The sequence below is a fragment of the Trichosporon asahii genome (genome assembly GCF_000293215.1).
Source record: "Trichosporon asahii var. asahii CBS 2479 unplaced genomic scaffold scaffold00009, whole genome shotgun sequence".
NCBI classification, from domain to species: domain Eukaryota; kingdom Fungi; phylum Basidiomycota; class Tremellomycetes; order Trichosporonales; family Trichosporonaceae; genus Trichosporon; species Trichosporon asahii.
The window spans coordinates 732,659-760,647 of NW_014040915.1; the positions used below are offsets into that span (position 1 = coordinate 732,659).

The 27,989-nt window shown below is 59.2% G+C and overlaps 7 protein-coding genes across 7 annotated transcripts; 3 read left to right on the plus strand and 4 right to left on the minus strand.

Annotated features, from left to right (window-relative positions):
• Positions 1-165: 165 nt before the first annotated feature.
• A1Q1_07059 (uncharacterized protein) lies at positions 166-2,720 on the plus strand (the record flags this gene model as incomplete). The annotated part of the gene is made up of 8 exons (XM_014327308.1): positions 166-373; positions 429-440; positions 494-502; positions 550-634; positions 778-1,539; positions 1,608-2,093; positions 2,145-2,611; positions 2,650-2,720. 8 exons carry the CDS (start codon positions 166-168, stop codon positions 2,718-2,720), a joined length of 2,100 nt encoding a protein of 699 aa, XP_014182783.1.
• Positions 2,721-2,886: 166 nt separating this feature from the next.
• A1Q1_07060 (uncharacterized protein) lies at positions 2,887-3,635 on the plus strand (the record flags this gene model as incomplete). Its single annotated transcript, XM_014327309.1, has 3 exons — positions 2,887-3,134; positions 3,196-3,283; positions 3,336-3,635. 3 exons carry the CDS (start codon positions 2,887-2,889, stop codon positions 3,633-3,635), a joined length of 636 nt encoding a protein of 211 aa, XP_014182784.1.
• Positions 3,636-3,854: 219 nt separating this feature from the next.
• Positions 3,855-5,342, minus strand: A1Q1_07061 (argininosuccinate lyase; the record flags this gene model as incomplete). The annotated part of the gene is made up of 3 exons (XM_014327310.1): positions 3,855-5,187; positions 5,234-5,263; positions 5,302-5,342. 3 exons carry the CDS (start codon positions 5,340-5,342, stop codon positions 3,855-3,857), a joined length of 1,404 nt encoding a protein of 467 aa, XP_014182785.1.
• A 241-nt stretch (positions 5,343-5,583) lies between these two features.
• Positions 5,584-6,198, plus strand: A1Q1_07062 (uncharacterized protein; the record flags this gene model as incomplete). The annotated part of the gene is made up of 2 exons (XM_014327311.1): positions 5,584-5,845; positions 5,900-6,198. 2 exons carry the CDS (start codon positions 5,584-5,586, stop codon positions 6,196-6,198), a joined length of 561 nt encoding a protein of 186 aa, XP_014182786.1.
• Positions 6,199-6,595: 397 nt separating this feature from the next.
• Positions 6,596-9,406, minus strand: A1Q1_07063 (ATP dependent DNA helicase; the record flags this gene model as incomplete). The annotated part of the gene is made up of 7 exons (XM_014327312.1): positions 6,596-7,759; positions 7,805-7,893; positions 7,942-8,203; positions 8,458-8,583; positions 8,631-8,675; positions 8,719-8,892; positions 8,969-9,406. The coding sequence occupies 7 exons, from the start codon at positions 9,404-9,406 to the stop codon at positions 6,596-6,598; spliced, it is 2,298 nt and encodes a 765-aa protein (XP_014182787.1).
• Positions 9,407-10,859: 1,453 nt separating this feature from the next.
• Positions 10,860-16,507, minus strand: A1Q1_07064 (Sterol 3-beta-glucosyltransferase; the record flags this gene model as incomplete). Its single annotated transcript, XM_014327313.1, has 5 exons — positions 10,860-11,071; positions 11,120-11,375; positions 11,438-14,617; positions 14,659-15,096; positions 15,722-16,507. The coding sequence occupies 5 exons, from the start codon at positions 16,505-16,507 to the stop codon at positions 10,860-10,862; spliced, it is 4,872 nt and encodes a 1,623-aa protein (XP_014182788.1).
• A 2,528-nt stretch (positions 16,508-19,035) lies between these two features.
• A1Q1_07065 (uncharacterized protein) lies at positions 19,036-22,089 on the minus strand (the record flags this gene model as incomplete). Its single annotated transcript, XM_014327314.1, has 1 exon — positions 19,036-22,089. One exon carries the CDS (start codon positions 22,087-22,089, stop codon positions 19,036-19,038), a length of 3,054 nt encoding a protein of 1,017 aa, XP_014182789.1.
• Positions 22,090-27,989: the final 5,900 nt, after the last annotated feature.

A 27,989-nucleotide genomic window follows, 5' to 3' on the forward strand; every position in this document is an offset into this window, starting at 1 on the left:
CCCTGGTGGTGTTTAGCGAGCCCGTAGCCCCGCAATCCAATCGGTGTCTCGCTGCCTCAACCAACTTGAACCACTACCCGATTCAGCACTCACCATTCTGCTTGTGTCTCTCATCGTCGAGCGAGACGCTGCTCAAGCTACACTCCACAGCCCTGGCTCACCGTCATGGTGACCTCTGAAGGAGCCACCGACCCCCTTGTCGACCCCTCACTCCCCACGCTCGCCTCGGCCGATCCGAATTCCACTCCCGATAACCAAAATTCAGGCGGCGGCGAGGGCGGTAAACAACAAGCCGCCACCTCCGGTTCGAAGAAGCGGAAAGACGACTCGTCAAAGGACAAGGACAAGAAACCCAAAAAGACCAGACAAACACGTATGTACTCCCTGCTGAGCGAGTTATTTCGTGCGCTTGTAGCTGATAACATCAGAATCATGTGACGGTAGGTGCACACGGTGTACGGTTATAGATACTAATCACGGATAAAGCTTGCAGGGCGAGAAAGTGAGTTTCAACAATCCATTGGCGTCCGCTAACATCACAGAGTCAAGTGCGACAGGCCACCGCCTGGAAGCGCACCAGCAGATTCACCAACCATCGATGTGTGCACACACTGCAAGCAGCTCGGCATGGCCTGTGAGTCTTCCTCCCTTCTATCATTATCGTCATTCCCTATTTCGCCGCTCCGGCTAACCCGCCAGGTACATTCAAGTACAAGCCAAAGAAACGTGGTCCTCCAAACATGTTTGTGGCTCTCATGGATCCCACTGACTCCCCAGGTATCTGAAGCGCATGCAGGCGCTGAGCCAGGCTGCTCTTAACGAGAGCATGGACATGAGCGGACGGCCTGTTTCCAAGTTTCCGGTCGAGTTACGCGACGACGTCCTCGGCGGCCCTGGTCCTGGCACCCTTGCCAATCAGAACGCCCTGCACCGCAGCGCCCTTTCCGTGCAAGGAGGCGGCCAGCCGATACCTCGTGGCCGGGATGCTGTCGAAGACTGGGGACCTGCTCTCGCCCGCACAGTGGCTGCGCACCAAAGTGGCGCCGATCCGCACGCATCAACGTCGGACCGACCCCGGTTATCACTCAGCTTCATGAGCAGTGGAGGTCCCGCCGAGGACCCTGCAGCGATGGACGCCCACCGCCGTTTGTCTGGTCCCCAGACGTCGCCCAACTACAACTCGAACTACATGATGCCGAGTAACGTGAACCCGCTCGAGGCCATCATTCCCCGTCCGCTCCTCCATCACATCATCGACCTGTACTTCGACTATGTGTACTGCCTCATACCGGCACTGCACAAGCCGACGTTCATGCGCAACCTGCATAACAGGCGGGAGGAGCAGCCGGGTCAGGAGGAATGGGTTGCGCTCGTGCTCGCTGTCGTCGAGGTGACGCTCGTCCAGATGCCGAGGAGTTTCGTCGCTCTGTCCAAGCAGGAGATCAAGACCTTGTTCGCCAACTGCAGCAGGGCAGTCAAGAGTTACCTCGACCGTGACTTCTCCCAGCTTACCATCAACCGGAACATCATCTTATACTTGTACGTCAGCCAGTCTGATCACCACTGACGTCCAGCCACTGCGTTGCAGACGATCATTCGGGCAACAGTTTGATGTGCTCGCAACTGTGGGGATCGAACTGCTTCCTGGCTATGAAGATGCGCTTGCACGAGGAGGCCAGTTACAAGGATCTCAACCCGATCGAGCGTGAGATGAGGAAGAGGGTCTTCTGGCTGCTGTATGGTGGCGACAAGACGGACGCTGCTGTGGACAACCAACCTGTTGTCTGGCACGAGGTGGACTGCAGCGACGTGACGCTGCCCTCACCACTGGATGACGAGTTCGTCACCGAGGAAGGCTACCTGCAGCCACCCGAGGGACACGAGCCTGTCCTCGCTGGGTTCTATTACATCAGCAAGCTGTTCCGCCTTCTCGGCCAGCTGCTGGACAAGAAGCGCCACGACAAGGTCAAGCCTCCGTCTGGTGTCGCTCTGCAGGTCCGCCTTAACGAGGTCGAGGAAATCTTCCATCAAGTCATGACCTTGATGGACGACTGCCCGCCAGCACTCAAAATTGACATGAACGGAACGGCTGCGTCGGCAATGGCATTGTAAGCTGACGTTGGGCAATCGTTAGCTGACCGCAGAATCGACGAGCATTGGGACGCTCAGGTCTCGGCGGATATCCGCCAGCTGCTCTTTGATCCGACCGCCAACCGCGCTATCGTCAAGGACACCTTCCTTGTCCAGCAGGCGAACATCTATGTTACGCAGCAGATGGTCCGCTACATCGCACTGCAGTACCGTGAGGAGCTTGGCATCCTGCAGGACAAGGAGTTCAGCAGTCTAGAGGGCAACCAGCCGCCAGGTGCTCCAGTTCGCCGTCGACCACCGCCACGGACGCGATTCCTGGACGAGGAGAAGCACCAGATCGCAAGCGACCTGCTGGTGATTCTGTCAAAGATTCGCATCGAGGTCATTGCGGTGAACAGCATCTCGCTCGTTGCCAAGATTCGTTTCGTGGCGAGCACCCTGCTCGATGCGCTTCAACAGCCTCAGAACAGCACGGATCCCAGGACGCTAGAGGGCAACGCGCGCGCCCAAGGTCATCTCTGTGGGTACACTTGTCTTTTGGCATAGCTGACGGTCTAGGGGACTTCCTTCGCATCCTGTCGGACGTCGAGGCGCTCATCGTCATGGACGACAACGACGGGCAGGAGTAAGAGTGGAAGCGCGGGAGGATAAGCGTTTCATATTAGAATTTTAGGTTATTTAGGATATAGACACTTTGTATCATCAACTGATTAGCGGATGTATTTCGTACCCTTGTGGATGTTGTGACGAATACGAACAGCACAACTCAACTGCACACATTACCTCAACCACAGCATGGCCAACCTCGCCCTGCCGAGTGCGTCGGTCAACTCGCCCGCGAAGAAGCGCAAGCGCGCCAAGAAGGACAAGGATGAGGAGGAGGAGATTGATGTCTCTGCCGATGACCTGGTCGCGGCCGAGGGCGAGCGGCAACGCGGCGACGGCGACGAGGATGATGACGAGGACGAGGGCGAGCAGCAGCCTCAGGCGGCGACGGGAGCCGATGTGAAGCGCGAGGCGAAGAGGCGAAGAGACGAAACCCTGTAAGTCGCAAGACGCGCGTCCAAGCTAGGGGGAGTTCGTTTGAATCGAAGCTGACATCAGGCTGCTCCGCGGCATGCTCGACGAGGAGCAGGGCAAGCGCTTCGATGCGTTCCGGTCTGCAGTTATCCCAAAGGCGGTCGTGAAGAAGGTACGTGTTCCGCTGCCGGTGTTGGTAATCGGCCATTCCGTCCTTCACGCAGCTGCTTTGGACCAAAGCTGATGCCCAGCTCAACAAGGACCTGTACGACCAGCACATCCCGAACAACCTGACGGCCGTGGTGGCGGGTATGGTCAAGATCTTTGTCGCCGATGTCGTTGAGACCGCGCGCGAGATGCAGCCGCACTCGGCTCATCCCGAGGGACCACTGCAGCCGTACCACTTCCAGCTCGCGAAGCAGCGTCTCCAGGAACGCGGTTTGCTCGGTGCGCCCGCCGGCGCGCCGCCGAGCCAGAGGAGCACGACCGGTCTCCGTGCCAGGAAGAGGCTGTTCCGTCGATGAAGCTTGGAGTTGGACCGCGTTGGAGGTGCTGCTTGTTGTATATTACACACTATTGCCCGTGCTCTGTATGCATAATGTAGCCATTGTTCTTGGTCAGCCTTCCGCGTCCTGTTCAACCATCTGGGGCCTCAACGCCAATGCATGATGCACATTTTGACTGCTTAAGAATATGCTAATCTAGAGAAACAAGAGTTGTTGGTAAAGGGGAGAAAGGTGCAATTACTTGCGGGCGATGCGCTCGCGGGCAATGTCGACCTGGCGCTGGATCATCTCACGGGCAGGGCCGCCGATGGCGTTGCGCTTCTCGACCGAGTTCTCAAAGTTGAAGACGTCCTTGATGTCCTCGGTGAAGAGGGGCGAGAGCTGCTTCCACTCGTCCATGGTGAGGTCAGAGATCTGGCGCTGCGTGGCCTCGGCGAGGGCGACGGAGCGGCCCGAGATGTGGTGCGTCTCACGGAACGGCACGCCCTTGCGGACGAGGTAGTCGGCGACGTCGGTCGCGAGGAGGTCCATGGAGAGGGCCTTGGCCATGTTGTCCTTGTTGACGGTGAGGGTGGCAATGACGCCCTCGGCGATCTGGAGCGAGGCCGAGACCGTGTCGACGGCGTCGAAGAGGGGCTCCTTGTCCTCCTGCAGGTCCTTGTTGTACGTCGACGGGATGCCCTTGAGGGACATCATGAAGCCGGCCATCTGGCCAAAGACGCGGCCCGACTTGCCACGGAGCAGCTCGCACGAGTCCGGGTTCTTCTTCTGGGGCATGATCGACGAGCCGGTCGAGTAGGCGTCGGACAGCGTGACGAAGCCAAACTCGGCAGACGAGTAGATGATGAGGTCCTCGGCGAGACGCGACATGTGGATCATCATGAGCGACGCCCACTGCAGCCACTCGACGACAAAGTCGCGGTCCGCAACGGCGTGCATCGAGTTCTCGCCGATGGACTGGAAGCCGAGCTCCTGGCGCAGCAGCTCGCGGTCGAGCTGGTACGGGTTGCCGGCGAGCGCGGCCGAGCCAAGGGGCAGGACCGAGATGCGCGGGACCATCTCGCGGAGGCGCTGGAGGTCGTTGATGAAGCTCTGCGCGTGCGAGAGCAGGACGTGCGACCAGCGCACGGGCTGAGCACGCTGCAGGTGCGTGTAGCCGGGCAGGATCGCGTCCGTCTCCTTCTCGGCGCGCGAGACCATGACCGTAAGCAGGTCAGAGAGGTACTTGTCGACCTTGGCCGTCTCGTCCATGAGCCAGATGCGCATGTCGGTCGCGACCTGGTCGTTGCGCGAGCGGCCGGTGTGGAGCTTGCCGCCAATGTCCTTGCCGACAATCTCGGAGAGGCGGCGCTCGTTGGCAGTGTGAATGTCCTCGTCGTCGGCCTGGATCGCAAACTTGTCCTCGGCCCACTCCTTCTCGACCTCCTTGAGGCCGCGGGTGATCTCCTTCTGCTCAGCCTCGTTCAGGATGCCGGCCTTGAGCAGAGCCTTGGAGAACGCAATCGAGCCCTTGACATCGGCAGCGTACATGCGCTTGTCGTACTTGAGCGACTGGTTGTACTCGTGCATCCTGCCGTCAGCGCCCGTATCATCTCCCATCATCGCCGATCACTCACAGAGGGTCGGTGGAGCCCGTGAAACGGCCGCTGCACGTTAGCTTCAACTTCGTAAACGCTTAGCTCACCCCCAGAGCTTGCGCTTGGTGAAGTCCTGCTCGGTCGACATTTTTGGGTGGATTTGGGTGTTTGTTGTTGTTGCAACAGCGACTCGAATCTTTATCGCGACTCTCCGGACGGGCATCGCGACTCACAATGTCATCGAGTTCGAAGAATTTGGTTCCGGCCCGGAGCACCGAGATCTCATTCACTACCCCCACGTGGCTCTAGAAATGTTGACTTCAAGTCCTTGAGGCAAGATTTCGTGACGTCGGTCTCAGCGCGCTGCAACAACAACACCTCCCAGCGCAATGGTCAGGTTCAAGAACCGCTACCTCCTGGCCGAGTTCTTGGACGCAGGGTCCATTTCGCCCTTCCCGGAACCGCTGGCTGAGCCGATCGAGCTCGACTCTGGCTTTGACGCCAACGACGACGACGATGAGGCCCTCGCCCGTATCCCGGAGCTGCCGTTCGCGCACCTCTCCCCACCGACGTTGCCGGATGAGGGAGCAGGACTCTACAAGGCTGTCAGACAGGTTGTTCAGCAGGTGTTCGGAGACGAGGGGTGGGGCCGTGTAGCCAGCTCTTTCAGAGGTGAGTCCTTACGTTGACGCAAACTGACATCAGTCGTGTACCACTCCCCGATCACGACACTCACGATCATCCGCATCGCGCGGCCGCACTACCGCATGATCTGGGCCGCGCTTACTCTCATCACGGAGATTGGCGGACGGCGCGTGCTTCCCCGAGTTGTGGCTGTCAGCGGCACGATCAAGAAGCTCCAGTCTGCTGCCATCGTGCACCACCGACGAGTCACCGCTGGTGCCGTCGCCATGCTCCTGCAGAAGGGCGATGAAGCGGAGAAGGCACGTGTACAGAGCAAAAGCGAGGCTGAGCGGGCAGCTCTCGGACAGCTCGAGGATTAAGCGGCGTGTTCATAGATGGTGGCTTGCATGGTAGTTTGTTGTATGAATACAGTACATGATGTGGTGCGACTACCACGTAATACGACAGAGAGCTTATTATATTTACAGTGAATGTACGCAGTCTTCGACGACCTTGAAGTGGACGGCACGCTTATCTGTCAGGCTCGTGATCTTGCCACTTGTGACCAGTCGTACGCCGCGCTCGTTACGCGCGATCTTTAGGGAATCGGCTATATCTGCGATAACTTGTGCTGCTTGTTAGCTCAGGCCGGCATATCGTGATCTTACCATAATTGCCCGAGTGACGAGTCTCGAGAGCAATCTTGGCCTCGACTTCACGCGCGACTTTCTTCAGCAGGCGGATTCTGTCATTAGCGTTGCTGCAACGAAAACTCGCTCACCTCTGTTCCCCCACCTCGTTCCTTTTCCAGAACGCCAAGATCTCGTCAGCAAGATCACCCTTCTCGAGTGACACCGTCAGGGCGGTGAGGAGTCGGGCAAGGCCGGACCTCCGGTCCGTTACTGGGCGCGCAGGCGAGGCGGCGGGTGGAGGCGTGCCATGAAGCATGTTGTGGTCGCCGGTCGAGATTCGCGTGAGCGGGGAGCTCTGAGGGACCGCGGCGCTCAGCGCTGGGCCCGGAGTCTTGAACTTGAGGCGCTCGACGCGGCTCTTCTTCCGTGGTGGTGCGGAGTTGTAGAAGGAGAACGCCGCATCGTCACCCGATAATGGTGCCACATCCTTGAACGTCTTCTCTCTCTCTCTCTGCTTGCGCTTGGCATGGCCCGGAGAACGAGGAGCACTGATAACGACAGCGCCTGAGATGCCCTGGTCAGCAATCTCATCAATCGTCGACCATTGTCGCGACGACTCGGCACGGGGCTGAGGGGGCCGAGTTCCGTTGACGTCGAGCGCTTGAAGAATTGAGGGTGCAGCGCGTCGAGGAGCAGTTCGGGGTGGCGGCAGTGTCCCCTTGCCGGCGGACGCAATAGTTGACGGGGGTGCTCCCCCTCTCGTGCCCACCTGTCCGTGCGGGGACGACGAACCGGTGAGGTCAACAATGGGAGGTGGTTCGGACTGCTCACTTGCGGGCAGTGAGCCGGGCACATCAAAGAGAGGTGTTTGGTGTGCGCGTTGGTCTTCACTGTCTCCATCGGAATCGGGGTTGTCGAAGAGAGGAGCTAAATCGTCGTCCACCTTACTGCTGACACCTGTACTACCGATGCCGCTACCCGTCGTGCCAAAAGTGGAGAAGACGCCTGTCCACTGGAGCCCAGTCTGCGGCTCATCATGCAGAGCGGCGAGCGTGCAGTCAGGGTTATCTTGCCTGGTCGTTCTCGGCGGCGAGCTGTGTTCGAGCGGCTCGAGCGGTTCTATGGGCGAGAGAGGCGCACAGTCTTCCGTGAGATGTTGGGCCGCCAAGTACACGCCCGCGCGGTTCGCGCATACGTCGCACATTCCGTCGCAATACGCCTTGACAGTATCCGGGTCCGTCTCGATAATCTCTCCGAAGTAGCGACACACGCCGATATGGCGGCACGTCGAGGTATCCTCGGCAAACTGCTGCAACTGATGTGTCAGCCCGCTTTCTACAATGATTAAGCTCACGGTTTTCAACGAGTTCAGCATTTGCCGGTTCGCGCGCTCCATGCCAGTGCTGTTTGCTTGAGACATTGCCCGTGCGGCGTCTTCTCGGGCTGAGGTCAGTGGTCATCAGCGCTCCGACGTACAGTAGAACAACACACAACGGGATCTGTGCCCATCGCGCCCGCAGCGGCCCGTCTCCTGGTAGTAGCCCTCGAAGGACTTCGGCATGTCCGCATGGACGACATATCGGACGTGCGGATGGTCGATGCCCATACCGAACGCTATGGTCGCGACAATACAGGAAATCTTGCCGTCCTTCCAGTCAACCAGCGCCCGTGACTTCTGCGCCTCCGGCATTCGCGCGTAGAAAGGTGACGCTGTGATACCGCTGTCATTCAGCTTCTCGGCGACAACGTCGCACTGCAAATTAGCCCTGCATGTGAAACGGCGCGCGCCTGTGGACCTTACTGAGTGTGTCGTGCGGCAGTAGACTATGCCGGAAATGGACCGTACGTCGATACCGTTCTTCCGATGCACCTCTTCCGCTTCCGGCTCGAATTGATGCACGAACGAAACAATTTGGTTCGCCACCTCGCTCTGTATCCGCGCTTGGCTCGAACCGCCGACATACTTCACCTGGAATTGATTAGCGCTACGACAGCCAAATCACTCACCTCATAGAATAGATTCTTTCTATTGACTGGCAATACGAACTGCGCGAGATTACCGCCATCACGCTTCATGCGTAGGGATCGGGCGATCTCACTGCGGATCTCGGCGGTGGCAGATGCAGTCACGGCCTGAGGTCAGCGTCTGCAGTTGTCTGAGCTCGCCGAGAACTACCCACAGTTTTGGGGATGTCGGGGAACTGTCGTACAAAAGCCTCCACGGACTTGTACGTCTGCTTGTCAGCCAGGATCGCGGTGTTCACGCACAGGGCGGAACGTGTTGCCCCATTCATAGAGGACGTGGGCCTCGTCGATGACGATGCGCGCAATCTGCTTCTGCTGATGCGCGGTGTTGAAGCATGCTTGGTAGTCCTTTCGACAGAGGGATTCCGGGGTTGCGTATAGAAGTCTTAGCCGAGGATGGGCGAGCTTCAGTTCGTGCTTGATCTGGTCGTCAGCTGAAAGCGATCTGGTGGGCAGCAAGGGGGGTTTCGAACAGTGTATCTGCGATACTCACGAACACGTGCTCGGCTCTCGACGTATTCTCATTAAGCGCGGCGACTGGAATTCCCTTCTCCCGCAGACTCATGACCTGCTCTGCCATGAGCGCCTTAAGTGGCGACACCACAATTGTAATGCCGTACTCGATCGTGAGGGCCGGGAGCTGGAAGCAGATGGACTTGCCAATGCCCGTCGGCGCGACGACGAGGACGTCACATCCCTTGAGGCTCATATCGCAAACTTCCTGTTGGGGATGGCGGAACTTGCTGTAACCCCAATACTTCTTGAGGATATGAAGGAGTGACGCGCCACGCTCGACGCCGCTGGGAACTCGCGTGAAGGTGCGGGGCACGAAGTTGTTGCGGGCGTGCTGGGTGCCAGACTCGCACGGGTAGACAGATGTCTGCGGTGTCGACGTCGGGAGAGGCGCGAGGGAGAAGTTGGAGTCGGTCATCGTCGGATCATGTTCGTGGGGTGGGTCGGTGGCAAGAAGTCGATAAGGCGAGAAAGGACAGTCGCGTCCGTCGTAGCCTGAACATTGCGCGGGCGGCGCGGTTTGACTTGTTTGGTTCCGCTTACCCAGGCAGGTCGTAGCTAACGCTCACCGTAGCGGGCACCGTGTAATTGCCACGCAGCCATTCGCCGATTTTCCGACCACGCTACCCTTGCCTGCCTGCACCTCCACCACCACTGAATCACCCTGGATGCTCTATGGTGGTGGGAGAAATGCTTCCGTCCAGTCCGGAGCAGCAGCGAGCGGCCGCCTGCACCATGCAGTAACGAGAGATGCAATGAACAACTGGAACACTCCTAGACACACCCACGCACCATGACCTCCGCCACTACCGCCTCCGAGACTGAGATGGCTCAGGCCCGCCTCCCCATCGGATGGAGGGACCAGTGCTCTGCGTGAGTATTTCGCCGAGCGACCGACAAGCGACGACGACGGAGCGACGAACGGAACGGCATTTCGACATGTGACGGAGTATTCGGACTCGATGCCGGCGGCACAAACATGGATGGCAACGTCGGATACAGCGTCAGGAGGATAGCCTGGATATAAGGAGAGGACGTGTGAAGGAAGGGAGCCGCGAGGACGGCGTTGCAGGACGGACTTGCGTCCTTGGCTGGGAAGGCTCGATTCCAAGTCCCAGGTTCAGCTCTGCACTCCCTCAGCGACTCCCTCGGTACACTCCGTCCTCAACGCCTTGCTGCCTCTTTGAGCGATCCGTCTCTGCTGTTGTCGTTTCATGTTTTCATGCCGTTCGAAATGCCGTCGCCCGCATCGACCTCTCGCTTTCGCGTCGGTTATCGTTGCGTCGTTCGGTAGCACCACCTACATCACTCCGTCGCGGCTATGTCTCAGTTCTCAGCCCTCCCATCCCCGATGAATCAAGCTGACCCCAGTCTCCTCATCCCCCTCAACATTTGCCGTCACAAGGAGAACTACCTGACCTGGAAGTGCGACGACGAGCGTCACGCGTACGACAAGTGCCAGTACGACGAGTGAGTAGACTTCTTTGGAGCGCTTCACATCCCTTCCTCCCTTGTCTTCCCTTTGTGGAGTCATTCCGGGGAAAGTGGAAGCTATATCGTCATTCCGCAGGTATGACATCCGTCCCCTGCGTCGCTCCTTGTGGACTGAGCCAGAGCTAACATCCAGCTACATGCGCCGCATGAAGCAGCTCTCCAAGGAGAAGCGGGAGGCCCGCGAGGCCGCCTCTGACGAGTAGACGCGCCGCAGACCACAGCTAGAAACTAAAAAATGCATACGATACCCTCAACGTTTCATTAACCCTTTCTTCTTATCTGTGCAACTATCGATACAACTGTCAACTTCTGCGATACTGGGTGGTCTATTCACATTAACCGTCTAGGATTGCTTCCTCGCTGGGCGGCGGTGTCGCTTAGTAGGGGATTGGAAGAGGTGGTGTCACTGGAGCGGGGTGTGGGTATGGCTGGGAACTTCTGAGATTGCAAGTGACGGAGAAGGTGGAGAAGCGAGGAAGGTCAGAGGCATAGCCGGGTATGAGGAGGGGTACAGCGTAGTCGGTGTCACTGGCGGCGAGAGACCGAGAGGCGAAGGGCTCGACGGTGCCGAGGATCGAGGTTGCGAACTCTGACTCTCAGACCTAGCGTGCAGCTTGAGGCTGAGACCTCTGCGCACCCGCGGCGACCACACTCGCCTCGCAGCCACCGCGACGGGCGACAAGCACGTCGGCGACCCGGATCCCTAGTCCTCCGTCGGTAAGACCTCCTTGCGGAAGGGTGGCGGGGCAGATTTCTACTCTTTCTCTGCCTTGTCCTCCTTCTCGTGATGATGGTGGTGGTGCAGGAGGTGATCGACGAACCCGCTGAGGCGGTGATGATGGTGGTGCGACGAGGCTTCGCTCGACGATGTGGCCGACGCGCTGGTTGGGGTCCTGTGGCGCGGAGAGATGTGTGCGAGGCTCTTTTGGAGACTCTCCAGGGGCCCGCCACGGACGCGCGGCTCGCTCAGCGTCTCGACCTGGTCAGGGCGGGGCGTTCCGGTCGCCGACACGGGAGCGGCGCCGGCAGCTCCGTCGCGGCCCGGCGAGTGCAGCGCGCTCTGCTCGGAGACAACGCTCCAGCTCTCCTCCGTAGCAGTGTCGCTAGTACTGCCAGTGCGGGGTCGAAGGGGGAGAGGTTGGCGATGGTGGGGAAGGGGCTTGATGATGCTGCGAGCGTAGTCGAGATCGCGGTAGAGCGACTGGATCGCCTTGCCGATTCCGTCCTCGCTACGAATGGCGGCACCGATGGCACGGGCCTTGGCGATCTGACGCTCATTCGTCGTCGCCGACTTCATCGCCTTGGACAGAGCGTCCGTCGTGAGCTTCTTGATGCCGTCACCAACACCAAGCGACTCGACGCGCTCAGCCCAGAAGAATTGGTCACCGAAGAATGGCTTGATAATCGTGGGCAGGCCAGCGCGAAGCGACGCACCGGTCGTGCCAGCTCCACCATGGTGCACAGCTGCATCGATGCGGGGGAACAGCCAAGAGTGGTCGATGCTGTCAATCGCGTAGATGCAGTCGGGGTACTTGATGCCGTCTGCGCCGTCCGCGTCGCCAATCTTGGACTTGTCGCCCGAGTTCCGCGAGCCGCGGTCACTCCATCCCTTGGACAGGATGGCGTGCACGCCGCTCTCGACGATGGCGTCGACAACGCACTTGGTCATCTCCTTCGGGTCCGACACGACGATGCTTCCGAAGCCAATGTACACGACCTTCTTCCCCTTGGCGTGTGCGCCGTCGATGAAGTCGGTGATGCCCTTGGGGGGCTCCCAGACCTTGTCCTTGCTGCTAGCATCGTCAAGGAACCAGTATCCGCACACGTGGATCCACTCGCTCCAGTCAAGAGGAGGGGGCACGATCGTAGGCGAGAAGTTGTAGAGGAAGGGCACCTTGTCCTGCTCCATCGTTGTCAGATTGGTCGATTCAAGATGCAGCCACTTTTTCCGCCACCTGTTCACCTGGCGACTGATCGCGTGCCAGAACACCTGGTCGAACATGACGTACGTCATGTAGTTGTACGCTCCACCACGCTTGTACTCCGGCACGGCAAAGGCCTGCGGGTAGGCACGAGTGCGCGTCCAGGTCATGGTGAACGCGCGGTAGTAAGGGATCTGCAGTGCTTCCGCGATGTGGATACCAGCCATGGCGCTCGGCGATTCGATCAGCAGGTCTGCGCCCTGGCAGGCCTTCCAGCTCGAGACGAGCAGGTCATCCAACCAAGTACGCATCTTCGCAAGACCCTCCTTCAGGAAGGCGACGGTGAACAGGCCGTTGTCGACGCAGAGCTGCATCAGCTCGGCCGGGTCTCCGCCGACGCTCTTGAAGCCGATCTTGTGACCCTCAACCCAGTCCTTGTACTCTCCGTGAGTCGCGATTGTGCACTCGTGTCCCTCGGCCATAAGGCCCTTGCACAGCGCAATGTACGGCTGAACATCGCCGCGCGACCCGATAGTGAGGCAGGTGATCTTCATTGGCTTGGGCTTGAAGTCGAGGAAGGTACTGCTTGTCGAGCTGCCAAACATGGGCGATGGCACCTTCTCGTCCTTCCCGCTAGCCAGGTGCTCCTCGATAAATTTGGGTGACTCAGTCAAAGTTGAGCCACGCTTGGCGGGATCTGAGATGCTGTCACTCTCGGCAGCCTCGGCGAGCGTGACCTGCTCCATGCGCTGATCGAGCAAGCGAGAGCACTCGTCGCGGGTGCGCTTCGACGAGAATTCGAGGAAGATCTCCTCGTACCCTTTCACGATAAGGATAAGCGCGTGGTGCCCGAAACGGAACGCTTTCTGTCCCTTTAGGCCATACAGATCCTTGATGGGGACGACCATCTTGGTCTTCATGACGGCGCGTGTGGAGATGAAGCAGAAGAAGTTCTGCGAGATGTAGAACCGCCCATGCACCGGTACCACGCGGTACAGGTAACCTGTAAAGTCGTCTATGAGCACCTCAGTGTCAGGCATCGAGAAGATGGCGTGGAACTTGCGGCTCGCCTCGTCCGTCTCCGAGTCAATGCTCCAGTCAGAGACAGAGCCGCCGGTCAGGCGCTGGATGATACTCGACCCGCCACTGTGCATGCGGCGATGGCGTGAGCGACGCGGAGACTCAGTCTCGCTCATCTCCTCGTCCGTCGTCAGCGGGATGGTGGGCTCGACAACCTCGGTGACTGACGGCTGCTTGCGCTTCTTGACGCGGCGCGAGGGTCGGCGTCGCGGCTGGATGTCACTTGAAGAAGGCGACGAGCCGAAAAGCTTCGCAGCAGGCTTCCGAATCCAGCCTGGCGTGCCCCAAGAGCCGCTCTGCTGCTCGAGCATGCGAGGCGGAGGGCGTCCTACAGGCTTCGGAGGGTAACCGCCATGACTGCGATTGGCAGAATCAGCTTCTGACTCATAGTCGCTCGTGAATCCGCTCGTGTCACCGACCTCGGGCAGCGATGGCGGCGGAGGTGCAGCGATGGGCACACGAGAGTCAGACGTGTGCTGGCTGCTGATCAAGGGACGCAGAAGACTCCCGACCTTGGACACGCTAGCGCTCGCATACGAAGCCGCTGATCCGGGGCGCGTGCCTTGTTCGTCCGCGAGCTGCTGCGCTTGCTGCTGCAGCTCGGCGGTGGACGGGACCTGGGGTGGGTCTAACTCCTTGCGAGGGCGTGCACTCAGGAGCGCCTGAATAACGTCAAAGGCGTAGTCGTTGTCGCTGAAGCCGGCAAAGAAGTACGAGTCGACGCTCATAGCGTCCTCGGGGTCGACGACCTTGACCTCGACAGTCTCCGCGAACTCGAGCGTCGGGCTGCGCTCAATCTCGACAACGGCGTCAAGGGGGATGATGAGTTTCACGCTCTCGCCATGATGCTGCGTCTTGAGGATGACCTTGCGAAGTACTCGGACCCACTCCTTCGCGTTCGCCTCCGTGTCCGCTGTGAACGTGTAGTTTCGCTCGGCAGTGCGCAGCTTGAACTTGGCACCGCTGATCATGTCGACGCTGCTAGCGTAATGCAGTGACACGTTGCCCTTGGGGAAGTACGGGTCGGTCGCGCTCTCGTACCAGCTCAAGACGTCGTTGCGGAGGACGAACCAGAACTTTGTGCTGAGTTTCGTCTTCTTCGACTTCTTCCACAACGGGCCACTCTTAATAGGCTTGCGCTGTCTGTCAGTTACCACCGAGCGCCGTAACTCACGTCTTGCTCTGGCAGATGCGCAAAGAAGCAAATGCGCTGAGCTGTCAGGAACATGTAGCCCTTCAGCAAGCTGTTCCTGAGCAGCCAGCATGCCAGCTCTTCGACGACCTCTTCCTCCTCCTCCAGTCCAAACACTTCTTGCAGACGCTGCGCGAGCTTGCCCTTGCGGATGCGCTCGCCGAGGTCAACTTCGTGGTCCATGCGCGTCTTTGGAGACTCTTCCTCCGCGGGCGTAGTGGCACCACTGAGCGGGAGCGGCTTGTGGCCCGGTCGCTCCGGGGACAGCTGGTACGACAGCTCCAGGGGACCCGGAGCCTGCGCGCGGCGCGCAATGGTGTTCTCCTTGAAGGGGAAGTCGAGGCTGCGGTGGAAAAGGTGATGCCTCTTGTGCGGCGACGTCGATCGCGATCTGGACCTGGATTTGGTTCTCGATCCGGACTGCATCGAACTGTCAGAACTCGCACCAGAGCTGCTAGCCCGCGAGCGCGAACGGGAGTGGTGGTGGAACAGGTGGTGTTCATGATCTTGGCGGTGCTCATCGTGGCCGTCATGGCTGTCGTGGCCGCCGTGGGCTTCGTCTGCTTCAGGAGTCATCTCCATCGGCCGTATCGTATGCAGGCTCGAGTGAATGCGAGTTGCTGCGGATCAGCACTTAATGCAGAAGTAAACTTACGCCGCGGCCGTTGCGGGTTTATGACCTGGGTGCGAGACATGTGGTCTTCGTCTGCAGACGTCTCTTCGTCGCTCTCCCATGGCAAGGCCGTGAGGGCGGAGACAAGAGCGGATGTGCCCATGCGCATCTGTTCTCGGCGGCGAGACAAGGTCGGGCATCGGGGTGAGTAAACAATAGCATGCGTGGTGCGCGATTGGCAGAGCCGCGATCAAGGGGCCACGAGTGCGTTCCGGCACCGAACAGGTTAGCGTAGCATTGTCACGGCGCCAGTGCATGATCAGGTTCGTCGGTGGCGATGCGATATGTGGAGTCGGAATGTTGGCGGTGCAAGATTACAGGAATAGATAAGGCGCGTCAGCGTCTCTTCCGCAACAAATCGTGTTTACTCACGGTTCCATGACAGACGTCCTCGTCGCTCTCATCATCGTCACACTGGATCACCATCGACTCCTTGCCCAGTCCTTCCTCGGGGCTGTGTGGGGGTACATCGTCGCGACTCCAGTGGCGCGCACCGCGGAGATTGCGCCCTGAGTCACCCGTTCCCTTTCTAAGGGAGTACGTCGAGGAGAGCAGCGACGGTCCCGCGGAGATCGGCGACAGAAGGCCTTCAGTCTGCACTGGAGGCAGCGCGGTATGCTTCCTAGACTCGGTGGTGCTTCCCGTCTCGGTGCGCTCGAACGGTGGTCGCGCGGCGGCCAGTGGACTCATATCGGCGGGCGACTCGACCAAGCCCTCAGCGGTTGTCTCACTGATGGACAGCCGTTGGAGCTGCGAAATGGGTAAAGATTGAGAAGAGTCGGTCATCGGGGCGGCTGCAGAAGCGATCGCCGACGCCGAGGATGCGGAGGCCGGGATGGTCGACTGGGTCTCTGTTGATAATGTGGACGTCGATTCGCTGGAAGCAACAGGAATGTTTGTTGCTGCAGGATGTTGCGGAAGATCTGTTGTTGGCGTTTGTTGATCGAGATCTGACGAGGGCGGTTGCTGGGGCAAGGGGGTTGCGGCTGACTCCAGCCCCCTCGACGGTCCGATGGCTGGTGCATCAGTCGCTGTCGACGGCGGCGGCGGTTGCGTCACGCCGCCGAGCAGCTGCGACTGCGGCTGCGGCTGCAGCTCGGGCGGTGCCGTCTCCACCGTAACCGTCTCGACGACGACCTCCCTATCCTGTTCGCTCATGGCGGGTGAGTCGCCTGAGCTTGCGTCCTTCGCTCTGATGATCCAGCGAGTCTAGTCGTGTGAGGCGAGTGCTTGTGAAAGCAGTGGGCGATGCGCAGGTCGAAGCGTAGTGATGTATTCAAGGGAGGAAGGGGTAAGTGATGGGAGGAAGAAGCGCTAGGCTGTGTTGTTCGCTGGCTCGCGTAACGATGTGACTCGAGGTGGAGGTGGGGCCGTAGTCGTTGCTGATGGGGTCTGGCCAAGTAAGGTTTGCGATCCGTGGCCCCGGAGCAGGAACGATTGTAGAAAAGATGGCGGAGGGCAGACGAGTGTCGAAGTTGGAATCAGCTCGGTGAGCTCGGTGATGAGAGAGGGACGGACGTATGGGCGGAGATACGAGATACGACGGTCGGGTATGGTGGGAGTGGGGAACTGACGCAATTGCTAGCGTGCTCTGGGTGGCAAGCCGGGCCCAGGCCAGTGGAGAGTGGAGGTTGGGGATTTGCCACCGTAGAAGTGACAGACTGCTGGAATCAGTCCGTCTACAAGTCTTCCTTGTGATCGTGACAGTCTTCTTCATCGTCACTCGTCCCCATCACCTCAGCAGACTCTATCGATGCGTAATGATGACCTCGATCTGGTTGCGGAATTCCAAATCGTGAGACTAACGCAGCAAACATACTCTCCCACACGAGCGTACCCCCATTCCGGCTCTGCGCCAAGAAACCATCTACGCCCAAGCCTCCCTCCAGAATCTGTATTAGGACCTCGACGACACGAGAGTGGGCAAAGCGTTCGCTCGCCGTACATCGATATAAGTCTCCAATGACGGGCAACAGACATCGATAAACTACGGGCAGTTTGCACGGTCCGACACCGCCGGCCCACATGGCTACGCAGTCACTCGCCCGCATGACCGAACGCCGCCCCAATGACACTTAGTCCGCTCATGTTCACGTCATCGAAAAAGCTATCAAGCAGCCACATTTCGACTCTGCGCACTGTGGCTGCGCGGAGTGCTCATACCGTGCTGGGCCTATCCACGGCCACTACGCTGATACCGTCCTTAGCGCGCCGATTGTGGCCCGATTGCAGACCACGTTCGTCCTCACTTCGTCCTTTGGGTGACTTTCGGCCTCGATCGAACGGCCGATAACATAAGTCAGACCCCCCTAATTCCTCAACTCCTGAGAGCACAGACACAAACGTCGACATCTGCTGGGCCCTTCATTACTCGTTGGTCCTGATCCAAGGAATGCAGGTTTACGAGATAGTCGCAGCAGTCCAAAATTACACCAGCACAGACGCCCATAGAAGCATCGTTAGGGCTGTTGGACGCCGTAAAACTGAATACTGGGTCGGAATCCTGGGATCCTGCGGCGTTCACTAGTTCACTGGTACCAATGGCATCACTAGTATCGTACCCCAGCGCACGGTCCCCTCTTCATTATGGACTTGATCACTGGACCTAAGTGCAGGATTGCATGAAGGGCTAAAGGCCATGGACGGTTAGCTGGCGTTGATATCGGCCCAGTGCCTGTACTTTCGGTCCGCGGACTCCATTGAATAACCCATTATCAGCTGTGCCCGCTATTAGACTTTGGTTGTTTGATCGCCGATTGTCCACCTCGAGACGCTCCTAGGACAAGAATGTGAAGACTATGAGCGCCATGTATCGCGCCAACGTACCGACTGCCGAAACGGCAAGCTCACGATTTTCCACTCGATCGCGATCGCACAACTAGCAAAGCTCATTGTTCTGTTCATCGCTTGCCGCTTGCAGCACAATAAATCCTTGAAGCGCAGCACCAAGCACCTGCCGACTGTTTAATGGCTTCCCTACCCTCCCTGCTCGTGAGGCGCCGCCATGCCGGCCGAAAGGTCTTACTCATGCAACGAGGTTATGCTTGTTTTAGAACACCGTCCCCACCTCCCCTACACCCCTCTTCGATCTTCCCCCACCTACACACAGGCGTCGTTTTTTCGCGTCTCGACGCGTACACTGTGACCTCGACGGTACTCACATTCCACGGACTGACCCGGCCGTTAGTCACCTCACTTCCCCCCAAATCTGCCATTCCTGCAGGTAGTTTTGGTGGCTTACTCCCATATCTGGGCGTGTGGCGTCCTTCTCAGGATGACCAGGGCTGCAACGCCGAGCGGCTCAGATACAGATCGGATCGCGATCTCAGACTGCGCTGCTGCGGGGCCAGGTTTCGTCTTCTTCCCAGGAAAACTACTGCACACAAAGGTTGCCGGATTCGAACTTCGGGCAGGGTTGGTGAGAGACAGAACTCCGGGCAGGGTTGTGGAGTGAGATCTCGGCCAGGGTAAGAGCAACGGTGCGACACGTTTCGGCGCAACAAGGAGAGTAATCTTACATGCAGTACTATATTCCTGGGTTAGAGCGAGTGACCGCGATACAAAGTATAGAGACAAGTCCGGCCATGTTCGTGACTTGTGTAAGGTAAGACCAAAATATGAATATGAAGATAGGGAAGTGTGCCGAAAGATAGGGGCAATGATGTATGTCCGCCTGAAAAGTGACACTAGATTACAATGCTCGTCGAGCGCGGCGACGAGAAGGCGCTCATGCGCTCGTCGGGCGGGAATGAGTGGAATGACTGGTCATCGAGTGAGTCGGCGTAGGCGTGCTTGCTGATGGCCGAGGCGGGGACGTTCTCGCCCGAGTTGGACGACGTTGGCGTCGCAATCGGCGTGAACGAGTTGCAGCCACCGGCAGACGTCTTGCACGTCGACCAGGACGGCTGCTTGCGCAGACGGCGACGCGGGCGCGAGGGACCCGAGCCGCTGCTGCTGCTGTCCGACGCATCGCAGTCCGCAATGTCCGCGCTCGTGTAGTACTCGGCGGGCACAGTCGGGTAGTGGGATGGGTCGTGGGGAGTGTACAGCTGCTCGACCTGGTCCGGGTCGGGCGACGACGAAATGTCGCCAGACGAGTTGGACGGAGGGAGCGGGAAGTCAACAATGTTGGGCCCCAGGCTGAGCGAGTCCGAAGAAGCGGCATAGTTGATGTTGATCGGGACAGAAACAGGCGTAGCGCCAGTACGCTCCTCAGCAGCGCGCTTCGATGCACGACGCTGCAGGAGACGGGGCTGGTCCTTCTGCGCCAGCGTGCTCGTGACCCTCGGCTTGTTGTTCGTCAGGGCGGCGATCGTCGAGGCGAGGTGGCGCTCGCGAGATTCCGACGGGGTAGGCGAGACGGCACGGTTCGGGCGCTCGGCAATGTCGTCGAGACCATCGCCCATGTCGGCGCTGATGTCGAGCGCAAGGCTGAGCGTCGAGCCACCAAACTTGTGCAGCATCGGCGTCGAGTATGACGAAGAGGGGATCGCCCAGTGCAGGGGTGGCGGCTGCTGCACCTCGGTCGGCGGACGCGGGAACACGGTGCCGAGGCCGGGACGCGACTTGCTCTGCGACTTGAGCCGGCGGAGGCTGACCTTGCTCCGGCGCGAGTCAAAGCTGGTGTCACGCATGTCGACTTCGTCGTCATCGCCGTGACGCCTAGGGAACGACCCAACCCACGAGTTGCGCTTGTACCGTGAGTTGCGCGAGCCGGTCGAGGACTGTCCATTAAAGTCCTCGTAACGACCAGGGGTCGGCGTCGTAGGCGTCGGGGGCGAGAGATCAGAATTGCGGCTCGGGGTAGACAGGTTGATCATGCTCTCAACAACATGGCGGGAGACGCGGAAAGAGTCCTTTTTGGACTCGTCGTTGTCATCCTCACGGGGCACTGAGAAGTCGATGTTCGAGGAAGCCGCGTTCTGGTTCCGACGCACGAAGATGCTGCTGCGCGGGCGCAGGCCACGTCCAGTGCTGGCACTCTTTGGCTCCTCCGCCAGGACGGCGGCGGACGGCGTCACGCGCTCGGACTGGAAGTTCTGGGGAGAGTCCGGGGCGACACGCGAACGGCGGCCCTTGTTGAACGCGTTCTTCATGCGACCGATGAGGCCCACCTTGACGTTCGGGCTGGGATTCGTAGCAGCGGCGGGCATCTCACCCTTGGCGGACGCGTTACCGTTGATGCTCGTACCGCCGTTGTTTGAGCTGTGGATCGAAATTGCACACGACGGCTCGCGGGGCGACGCAGTGACAGTCGGGAGAAGAGGGGCGGCGGAAGCCTGCTGCTTGTCCTTCTTGTCGGACGGGAGATCCTCGTCGTCGCCGAAGGTTGCGCTGCGCTTGAGCGGCGGTCGCTCTGTCGACTCGGGCACCGGCTGCTCGTGCTCCTCCTCGTCCTCCTCCTGCACGCCAAGCAGAGGGGTAGGCGACATGATTGGCGGTCGCCAAAGGGGCATCGAAGAAGTTGTCGGGGCGAACGCACCGCTATTGATGATCAGCGGGGCGGGGCGTGGTGGGACGCCAGGGTTGCCAGCAAGGTGCGACTCGGATCGGGCGAACGCCTGGCGAAGCATAGGGTGACTCGGAACTGGTGATGGTGAGAAGGAAGGTTGCGAGGAAGCTGCCGAGATGATGACCGGCTGCGAGCGGGCAGCGGGAGCGGGATTGGCTCCATGTGACAGCTCCAGCGGGTGCGCGGCGCGGGTGCCGGCAGCGTTCTTGTCTGGACGGCCTTGACTGACGACACCAGGAACGCTGTGGCGCTTGGCTTTGGTGGTCTTTGCGGCAGCCTCCTTGAAGGTGGAAACGTCGGCGGACGACGGCATGTTGGGCGTGAGGGAGACTCGCGCGTCCTTGTCCTTTGCGCGGGCCAAGTCGACCATGGAGCCAAAGTTGAGGCGCGAGCGACCTAATAACCGACCTCCGCGAGTCTTAATCGCGACAGGGGGTGACTTGGCGGCATTCGTGCTGGGGCCAGCCTCGGATGGTGATGAAGCGCTGTTGGACTGGGCGGACGGCGGGAGCGACACGACGCGCTGGGAAGCGTTGAAGAGATTCTTCTTCGACTTCCACCACTTCGCATTGCTGACTTCCTTCTCTGGAGAGGTCGGTGCCTGCGAGGCGTCGTTCATTGACCATAGCGAGAGCGGGTCATCCTCGGGTGGCGCAGCGGGCTGTTTCTCTTTCCTGAACCACCTTTTCTTTGGCTTGCTCTGAGGCACGTTCGCCCAGCCATCGCCCAAACCGACGACACCAGGCATCGATCGCAGGGCCGCATCGACCGGCGCACGGTGCGATGCCATGTACGAGTCCATCTCATGCTGGTCGATTTCGACATCATCGTCCTCGTCGTCTGATGAGAGGGCCTCGTCGGCGAGGTCAAGGGCTACTGGCCACCGGCGGGAAGCACCGTCCAGGTTGACGGATGACAGGCCGAGCCCTACTGGTCGGCCTGACTGAAACGCGTGGTGGGACAATTTTGAGGTGGATGCGGAGGCGTTGGAGTTGGAATTGTTTGTGCTGGCGGCGGTGGTGGCTGGGGAGGCGGATGCGGCGGCTGAAGGAATGGTGGAAGGGGGGATGCCAATCGTCGGAGGAGCTTTGGCATTGTCGAACGCCATGTCAGGGAGCGAGGCGGTCGAGGAGGAAGGGGAGATGGTGTGATGACTCTCAGAGTCAGAGTCGTCGGCGACCGGCAGGGCGTCCATTGACACTCGACTTCTTGATTGACCGGCGCCCATCGTGAATGAGAGAATCGACGCTGATCGTGACTGATCGCTGACGAGCGATGTCAAGGTGTGCGATGGGTGGTGGGTGTAGGATGAGCCCTGGCGCCAGGTCGGGGAGAGGGTCCTGCCAGCAGCGGCCGTGTCTGTCCAGGGAATGGGCTGGCAGTCGTCGTCTAGAAAGCGTGTAAGCAAGAGAAGATACTCAAGAAGACGTGTGCGAAACAAGGAGAAGAGCAGTGGTGAAGAAGAGTGAAGAGGGGGAATTGCAAGCAAGCACTTGAATGGGACGCAGAGTGCAGGATGCAGGACGGACAAGAGTGGGAGGAAGGGGATGAGGGTTGGAGGAAGGCAGGGGAAGGCAGGAGGGAAGGCCCGGAAGGCGGCAGAGGTGCAGGATGCAAGGGGGTTAGGCAGGGACGGCAGAGCCTGGAAGCGGGTGGATGGATGGCAAGGAGTGAGCCGAGACTAAAGTGGACTCGCGCAGTGTTCTGGCACGTCTGGCAGCATGTGTCTGTCCTATTCGGTCGGCCGGTCGGGCTCGCCTAGCAATCTGGCGCCCGTCTACCCAACCCAGTCTACTGCATGCACCATGCGTTGTGTGCCGTTCGGATCAGGCCATTGGGCGCGTTGCCAACGGGCTCCAAATAGAGTAGAACGCACGGTCGATGTGCCTTGCCTGCTACCTGTGCCCAAGACAATAACTAGTGCAGGGCCGCAAGCTAAAGAGGGTACACTTACATGAACTGGTGCGCGAGTGACCGCTGAGTCCGCTCAACCTGCTGGGACCCGCCATGTTGACTGCGCTCGTCGAGGGATGCATGGCGCTAGCAACGGCAGCCGCCATCGTCTTTGCTGCACTCGACGCAGTGGACGCAATGGACGCGTAGTGGTTAGCGCTTCCAGCTTCCAGCTCCTAGCAGTGCGGCCGTCTAGCGTGCGGATGGTTTTCAGTTGAATAGGGGAACAAAGGGGCGGAATAACGAAAGGGGGCTTGGAGTGAGTCGCTAGGGCAAGGGGGCAAGGAGGGGCCGATGAGGGGGATTTTGGACCGTCCGACAGTTGCTGGGTCACGGTCTGCCTAGTGCCGATGATCGATGGGACAATGGGTAATGGCGAGGAGAGAGAGAAAGGTGGCGATGACAGCGGTCAAGTCGGGGGTCGAGACGGTGGGTGGACAGTCGACGCGTGAAGGATCGAAGGATATTGAGGGGGATGATGATGGGTCAGAGGGCCCAGGTGTTGGAGTATATGGTAAGGTTGTGTGGGAGAGGTGCCAGTGCCAGTGGTCCGACCGAGTACGAGGACGAGGAGGAAGGCAAGGGCATGCAAGGGCCAAGGGACGCAGGGCAGACGACGAGAGATGACAGGCGCAGGGGATGCAGGGGAGGGAGGATGGCCGAGAGTCGAAAGTCGAGAACAGAGTTGGGACGGCGAGGGAATCGAGGAATCGAGGAATCGAGAATTGGGAGGGGAACAAGGGGAGGGGAGGGAGGGAGGGAAGGGAGGGGAGGTCAACGTAAGGGACATCCAGCGAGGGACGGGCAGTCAGGGTGGGAGGGCATCCAGGGCAGCAGGGACGCAGGGAGCCAGGGTAGATAGGGCACAGGGAGACAGGGCGCAAGGGAAGATATTGATGCCAGGGTGAGGAGTGTGTGCGTCCAGACGCGGCCACGGCCCAGGCGATTAAACCAGGCAGTCACGCAGAGCACGTACGGCACAACGGCACGAAAACCAAAGCACAGGGCCCACCCCGAGGTTACCACAACCCAGTTCAACCCAGCACAACACGGTCAACGGTACCACGGTCCACGGCCAAGGAGCACCAGGCAGGCAGCAGGCAAGCAAGCACAGTAGGACAGGCAAAATCGATAATTAACCGGTATACCGAAAAAGTCATAAGGAATCCATGTCAGCTCTAATATCACCCAGGACCGACACCTGTGGAACTCACCTTGCTTCGTGCCCTGACTAGAGTACCGACGGGTACCAGGGGCTTGGGATTGGATTCACGGGCTGCACCGCGGTCAGCCTGGCGTTGCGAATTCCTCAATCTTCAATCCTCAGCGCGTACTGTCAAATCCTGACGGTAATGCGAGCGCTAGATGTCGGCCGTCGGGCACCAGACAGAGCTGTGATCGGAGGTCGTGTCTGGGTATCGGCGGCGGCGGCTCTGATCCTGGTTCTATTCACAGCTTAAGCAACCGCAATGCACCCGAGACAACGCCGCTGGGTACTGACCCTTCGCGCCTCGATTCTCAATCCTGGACGTCTTCCCTGCCTTCCCTCACAGCTGCGCGTTGCGCGGCCGCACGGCTTGCACCGATTTGCAGGTTACGAGATGAAGACACACAGGCGGCCTGTGCGTCGGTGGAGCAAGGAATGCTGGTTTGTCGCTTGCGCCGAGCTTAAGGGAGTCGGTGGCGTAGTGCTGTGTGAACCAAGTCGCGTCGCGTCGGGAGAGGAGGGGGAAAGGGGAGGCAGATGAACGAGCGCGGGGCGAAGAGGTGCTGCGACCTTGATGCTTTGAACTTTGGTTCGTGGACGTAAAGTCTGGGTAGACAGGTCGGCGGGGAAGGGTACCTCCACTTGTAATGACTGGGCCACCGACGTGTTGGTTTGTCCGTTAGCCGCCAGTTGAAAGTGGAACAATGATAATAATAATCGGCGGGCGGGAAGGTGAGGCTGGCGGGTCCGACAATTATACGGTGGCGACGGAATGTCTCTGGTCGCAATGAATGATGAATGCAATGAACAAATTCCCGCGAGTCAAGTCAACAGCCGTGCCGTGTCCGACCGGGCTGCGGCGAATGCTTTCCGGTGCTGGTGATCGTCGTGACGTCCTTACCGCGCACGTCGGAGATCGAGTTGTCCGTGCCGTGTGCCGTCTGTCACGGGGCTGGGGCCAGACGAAGGCTGATCGGTGGGCCGAGGCTGTGGGGCGCACAAAAAAGATTCGAAGTAAACGGAAGAGTGTAAACAGTCTCACCAATACACCAGATATAACTGATCAATGGTTTCAGCCGGATACAATGGTGACTCGCGGAAGATCACACAGGACCGGTTTGTTATTGTGTGTTTGGTCTGGCTGACCGTAGGTAATGTCGATGTGACCGTTTACCTCGTGGTCCTGTGTCGCAAGGTACGGCCAAGCCAAAGGTGGTAGGCTGGGGGTTGCGACGCGACCAAAGATCGCAGGAACGACAATGAGCTGATCGGAGGATGAGAAGGAGTCACGCTACCAACCGAAGGCTTGTCTCTCCGATGGGTAGACGTACGTACACCTGTTGCTGAGAACTACTTCGATCAGTGACCAGCAACACGAACAAAAGTCTGGCAAGCAATGCACGCAAAGTATGCAGCAGCACAGACGTCAAGAGGCCGACGTACCTATGATGAGGAAGGGTGTGTCGGCTAACCACAAACGCCACAGGACCCACGCAGGGGAAGACAATGGCGTTGAGAGGCTTGGCTCGCCTCGGCTCGTCCGGCTTGCCGATGGCTGTTGCACTTGACGCGAGGGCAGGTTGAGCTATTGGTAACCAGTCAGATGTCTCAAAAGCAAGACCAACTGCAACGCGTTCTTCGCGTTCGCAATGTAATGTCGGGGACTGGTAACGCCTTGATTAGATTGCACTCTGCAGTCTGAACGGCTGAGCGGGGAAAGTTCGGGCCGCCTAGAGTTGTGTGAGTGGGATTGTGTCTGAGACCGCTGTGTGGGTGTTAAGATTATGTACCGCGCAAACATTGAGCCTAAAGATCCTTCTCCCGCAAACTTGTGCACGTTCTAGCTCAGACAATCTATGGTTAACCGATGGAAACGACTGGGCTGACAGGCCTGGGCTTCGGAGGATGCCAGGTCGAGCGGGGAGCTAGCGCAGGTTCGTCTGGGAGCATACGCAGTGGAGTCCAACGTGCATCGAGGCGCGCGTCAACAGCGCTGAGGGTACACATGCATCGGATGCCACAAGTGAAACTTGACACAGAAGCTCCACCAAGACCTAGGCATTCAGCAGGTTTGCAACTCTGGAACCGCGTGATAGGGTTGAGGCGAGTCGGCGGTCAGAACGTGTCGCGGTGACACCCCTGGTGACTCCCCTCGCAGGAATCAGGTCAGCTGAGTAATGGTCGTGCTTCCCTCGGTGCTTCTGCAGGTCTGCGGAACTTTGGTGCGAGTAACGATCTGTGGTGGCTCTGAGCCTCGCAGGATCTATGGCTTCATGAGAACGGCGAGTAGTTCGGAAACTCTGCGCCACATGCTGTCACTGACCCACTCACCCGCAGCACGAAGTCTCAGATCTGTCCTGTCCAGGATCCTTGCCCGGTGGCCCCCAATAGCGGGTGCGCAGTGAGATCCTCCCCAGTCTTTGGCCAGGTGCATACGCACCGGCCGAAGTCAGCGGCCACCGATCCAGCTGAGACACTACTGAGCCGTGGTAAGTCACAGGTGCAGACCTCGCCGCCTTCGCCGCACGCACGACCAGTGCGGCGAAGGGAGTGCGTAATGAAACCCGAGAATTTAGGTTTGGCCAGTATTATAGGTCTCCGAGCTGTCGCACGTCGTATCCTCGGCGAAACAAGATGGCGCTGTGCACAGGAGTTCTGGCAGAAACATTTCATCCACACCTATCCAGTGAGCGCAGCGAACGTTGCTGCGAGGTGGCTAGCTGGACGATTTTGCACGCACACCCGCCGACTGCATCGTTCACATACCTCCGCTTTACGTTGCAGAGTGCCCGAGCGATTCCAGCCAACGCACGGAGCATGACCCCGATCTCGTAACAGCTTGCAGTGCAAATCATCCGGCAGATCCCCTTGACCCGACAGAAAGATGCATGTTGCGTCCGAGTTCAGGATCATCTGACAACTCTTATTCATGCACCTGGACATCCGCCAGGCAAGGAGTATGGCTTCGCACATCTCGGCATCTACATTCAACAACGCAATTAGGACTGATCCCGACGGCATGATATGCAGCCTGAACGGTATGCCTGAAAGTGTCGGTGGCCGTGCAGCATTCTGGGTAGCCGCTCGGCACAATGGGCACAGAGTGAATGGATGAATTGATCTAAGATCGTCAATGCCTCCATCCAGTCCCGTTCCTTGTGCCTCGCATGCCCCGGCCCTGGGCCACCACCCAGCCAGACAATGAGGGCTGCTGTCCAGTTGTACCTGCTTGTACCTTCTGCGGGCTCATGTCCGGCATTCGTCGCACTTGCGGTCACCGCCGCCTAGAAGTTGGATCTGCAGAATCGACTGAAGACTGATATTTTACACTCGATCGGTGGATCGTATCGAACTTGGTTGGCCGGGTTGGAAGAAGAATGTGCGCACTCTTCAGACGATTGTGCAACACTCCAGACATCCTATGTAAGGACCGACCAGCTCGCGAGACACTCCTGGTTGTCTAGACTTCCTGCTAGCCCATCCCAGACACGCCCCCGACGCTACCCCAAACGGCCCCGGCCATGTTCATGAGGTTCTGGGGATGGGGAAGAGGTCGCCCGAGGCACGCGGAGGAGACGAGTTTCGGTCAGTGCGCGGATGTGCTCGAGGTCAAAACTGAACAACCTTAAACCGGCCAGGCATAAGTAACGTTTCGTGCCGATTTGCCGGTCTGCCGGTCTGCAAGGGCTTGCACACGTTGCCTCAGAGGTGACCGCCGGGTGACAGCTGCCCAGGCGTAGATGAAACCCCATTGTCACCAGCTTCTTCTTCCCGCCGTACATGCCAGGTTCCAAACGTCCCCCATTCCCCCGCGGTCGAAAGCTCCGAGGGGCCGGCATGCAGGTTATATCTTCGTGTTCTGCGAGGGAAAGCGGCACTCGCGGCAGACGGTACGCGGACGGGAGCACTGGCGGTGTAGTACGTCGCCACTCGAGTCGAGTCTGGGGTTACTTTGTGGGCGGGCGAAA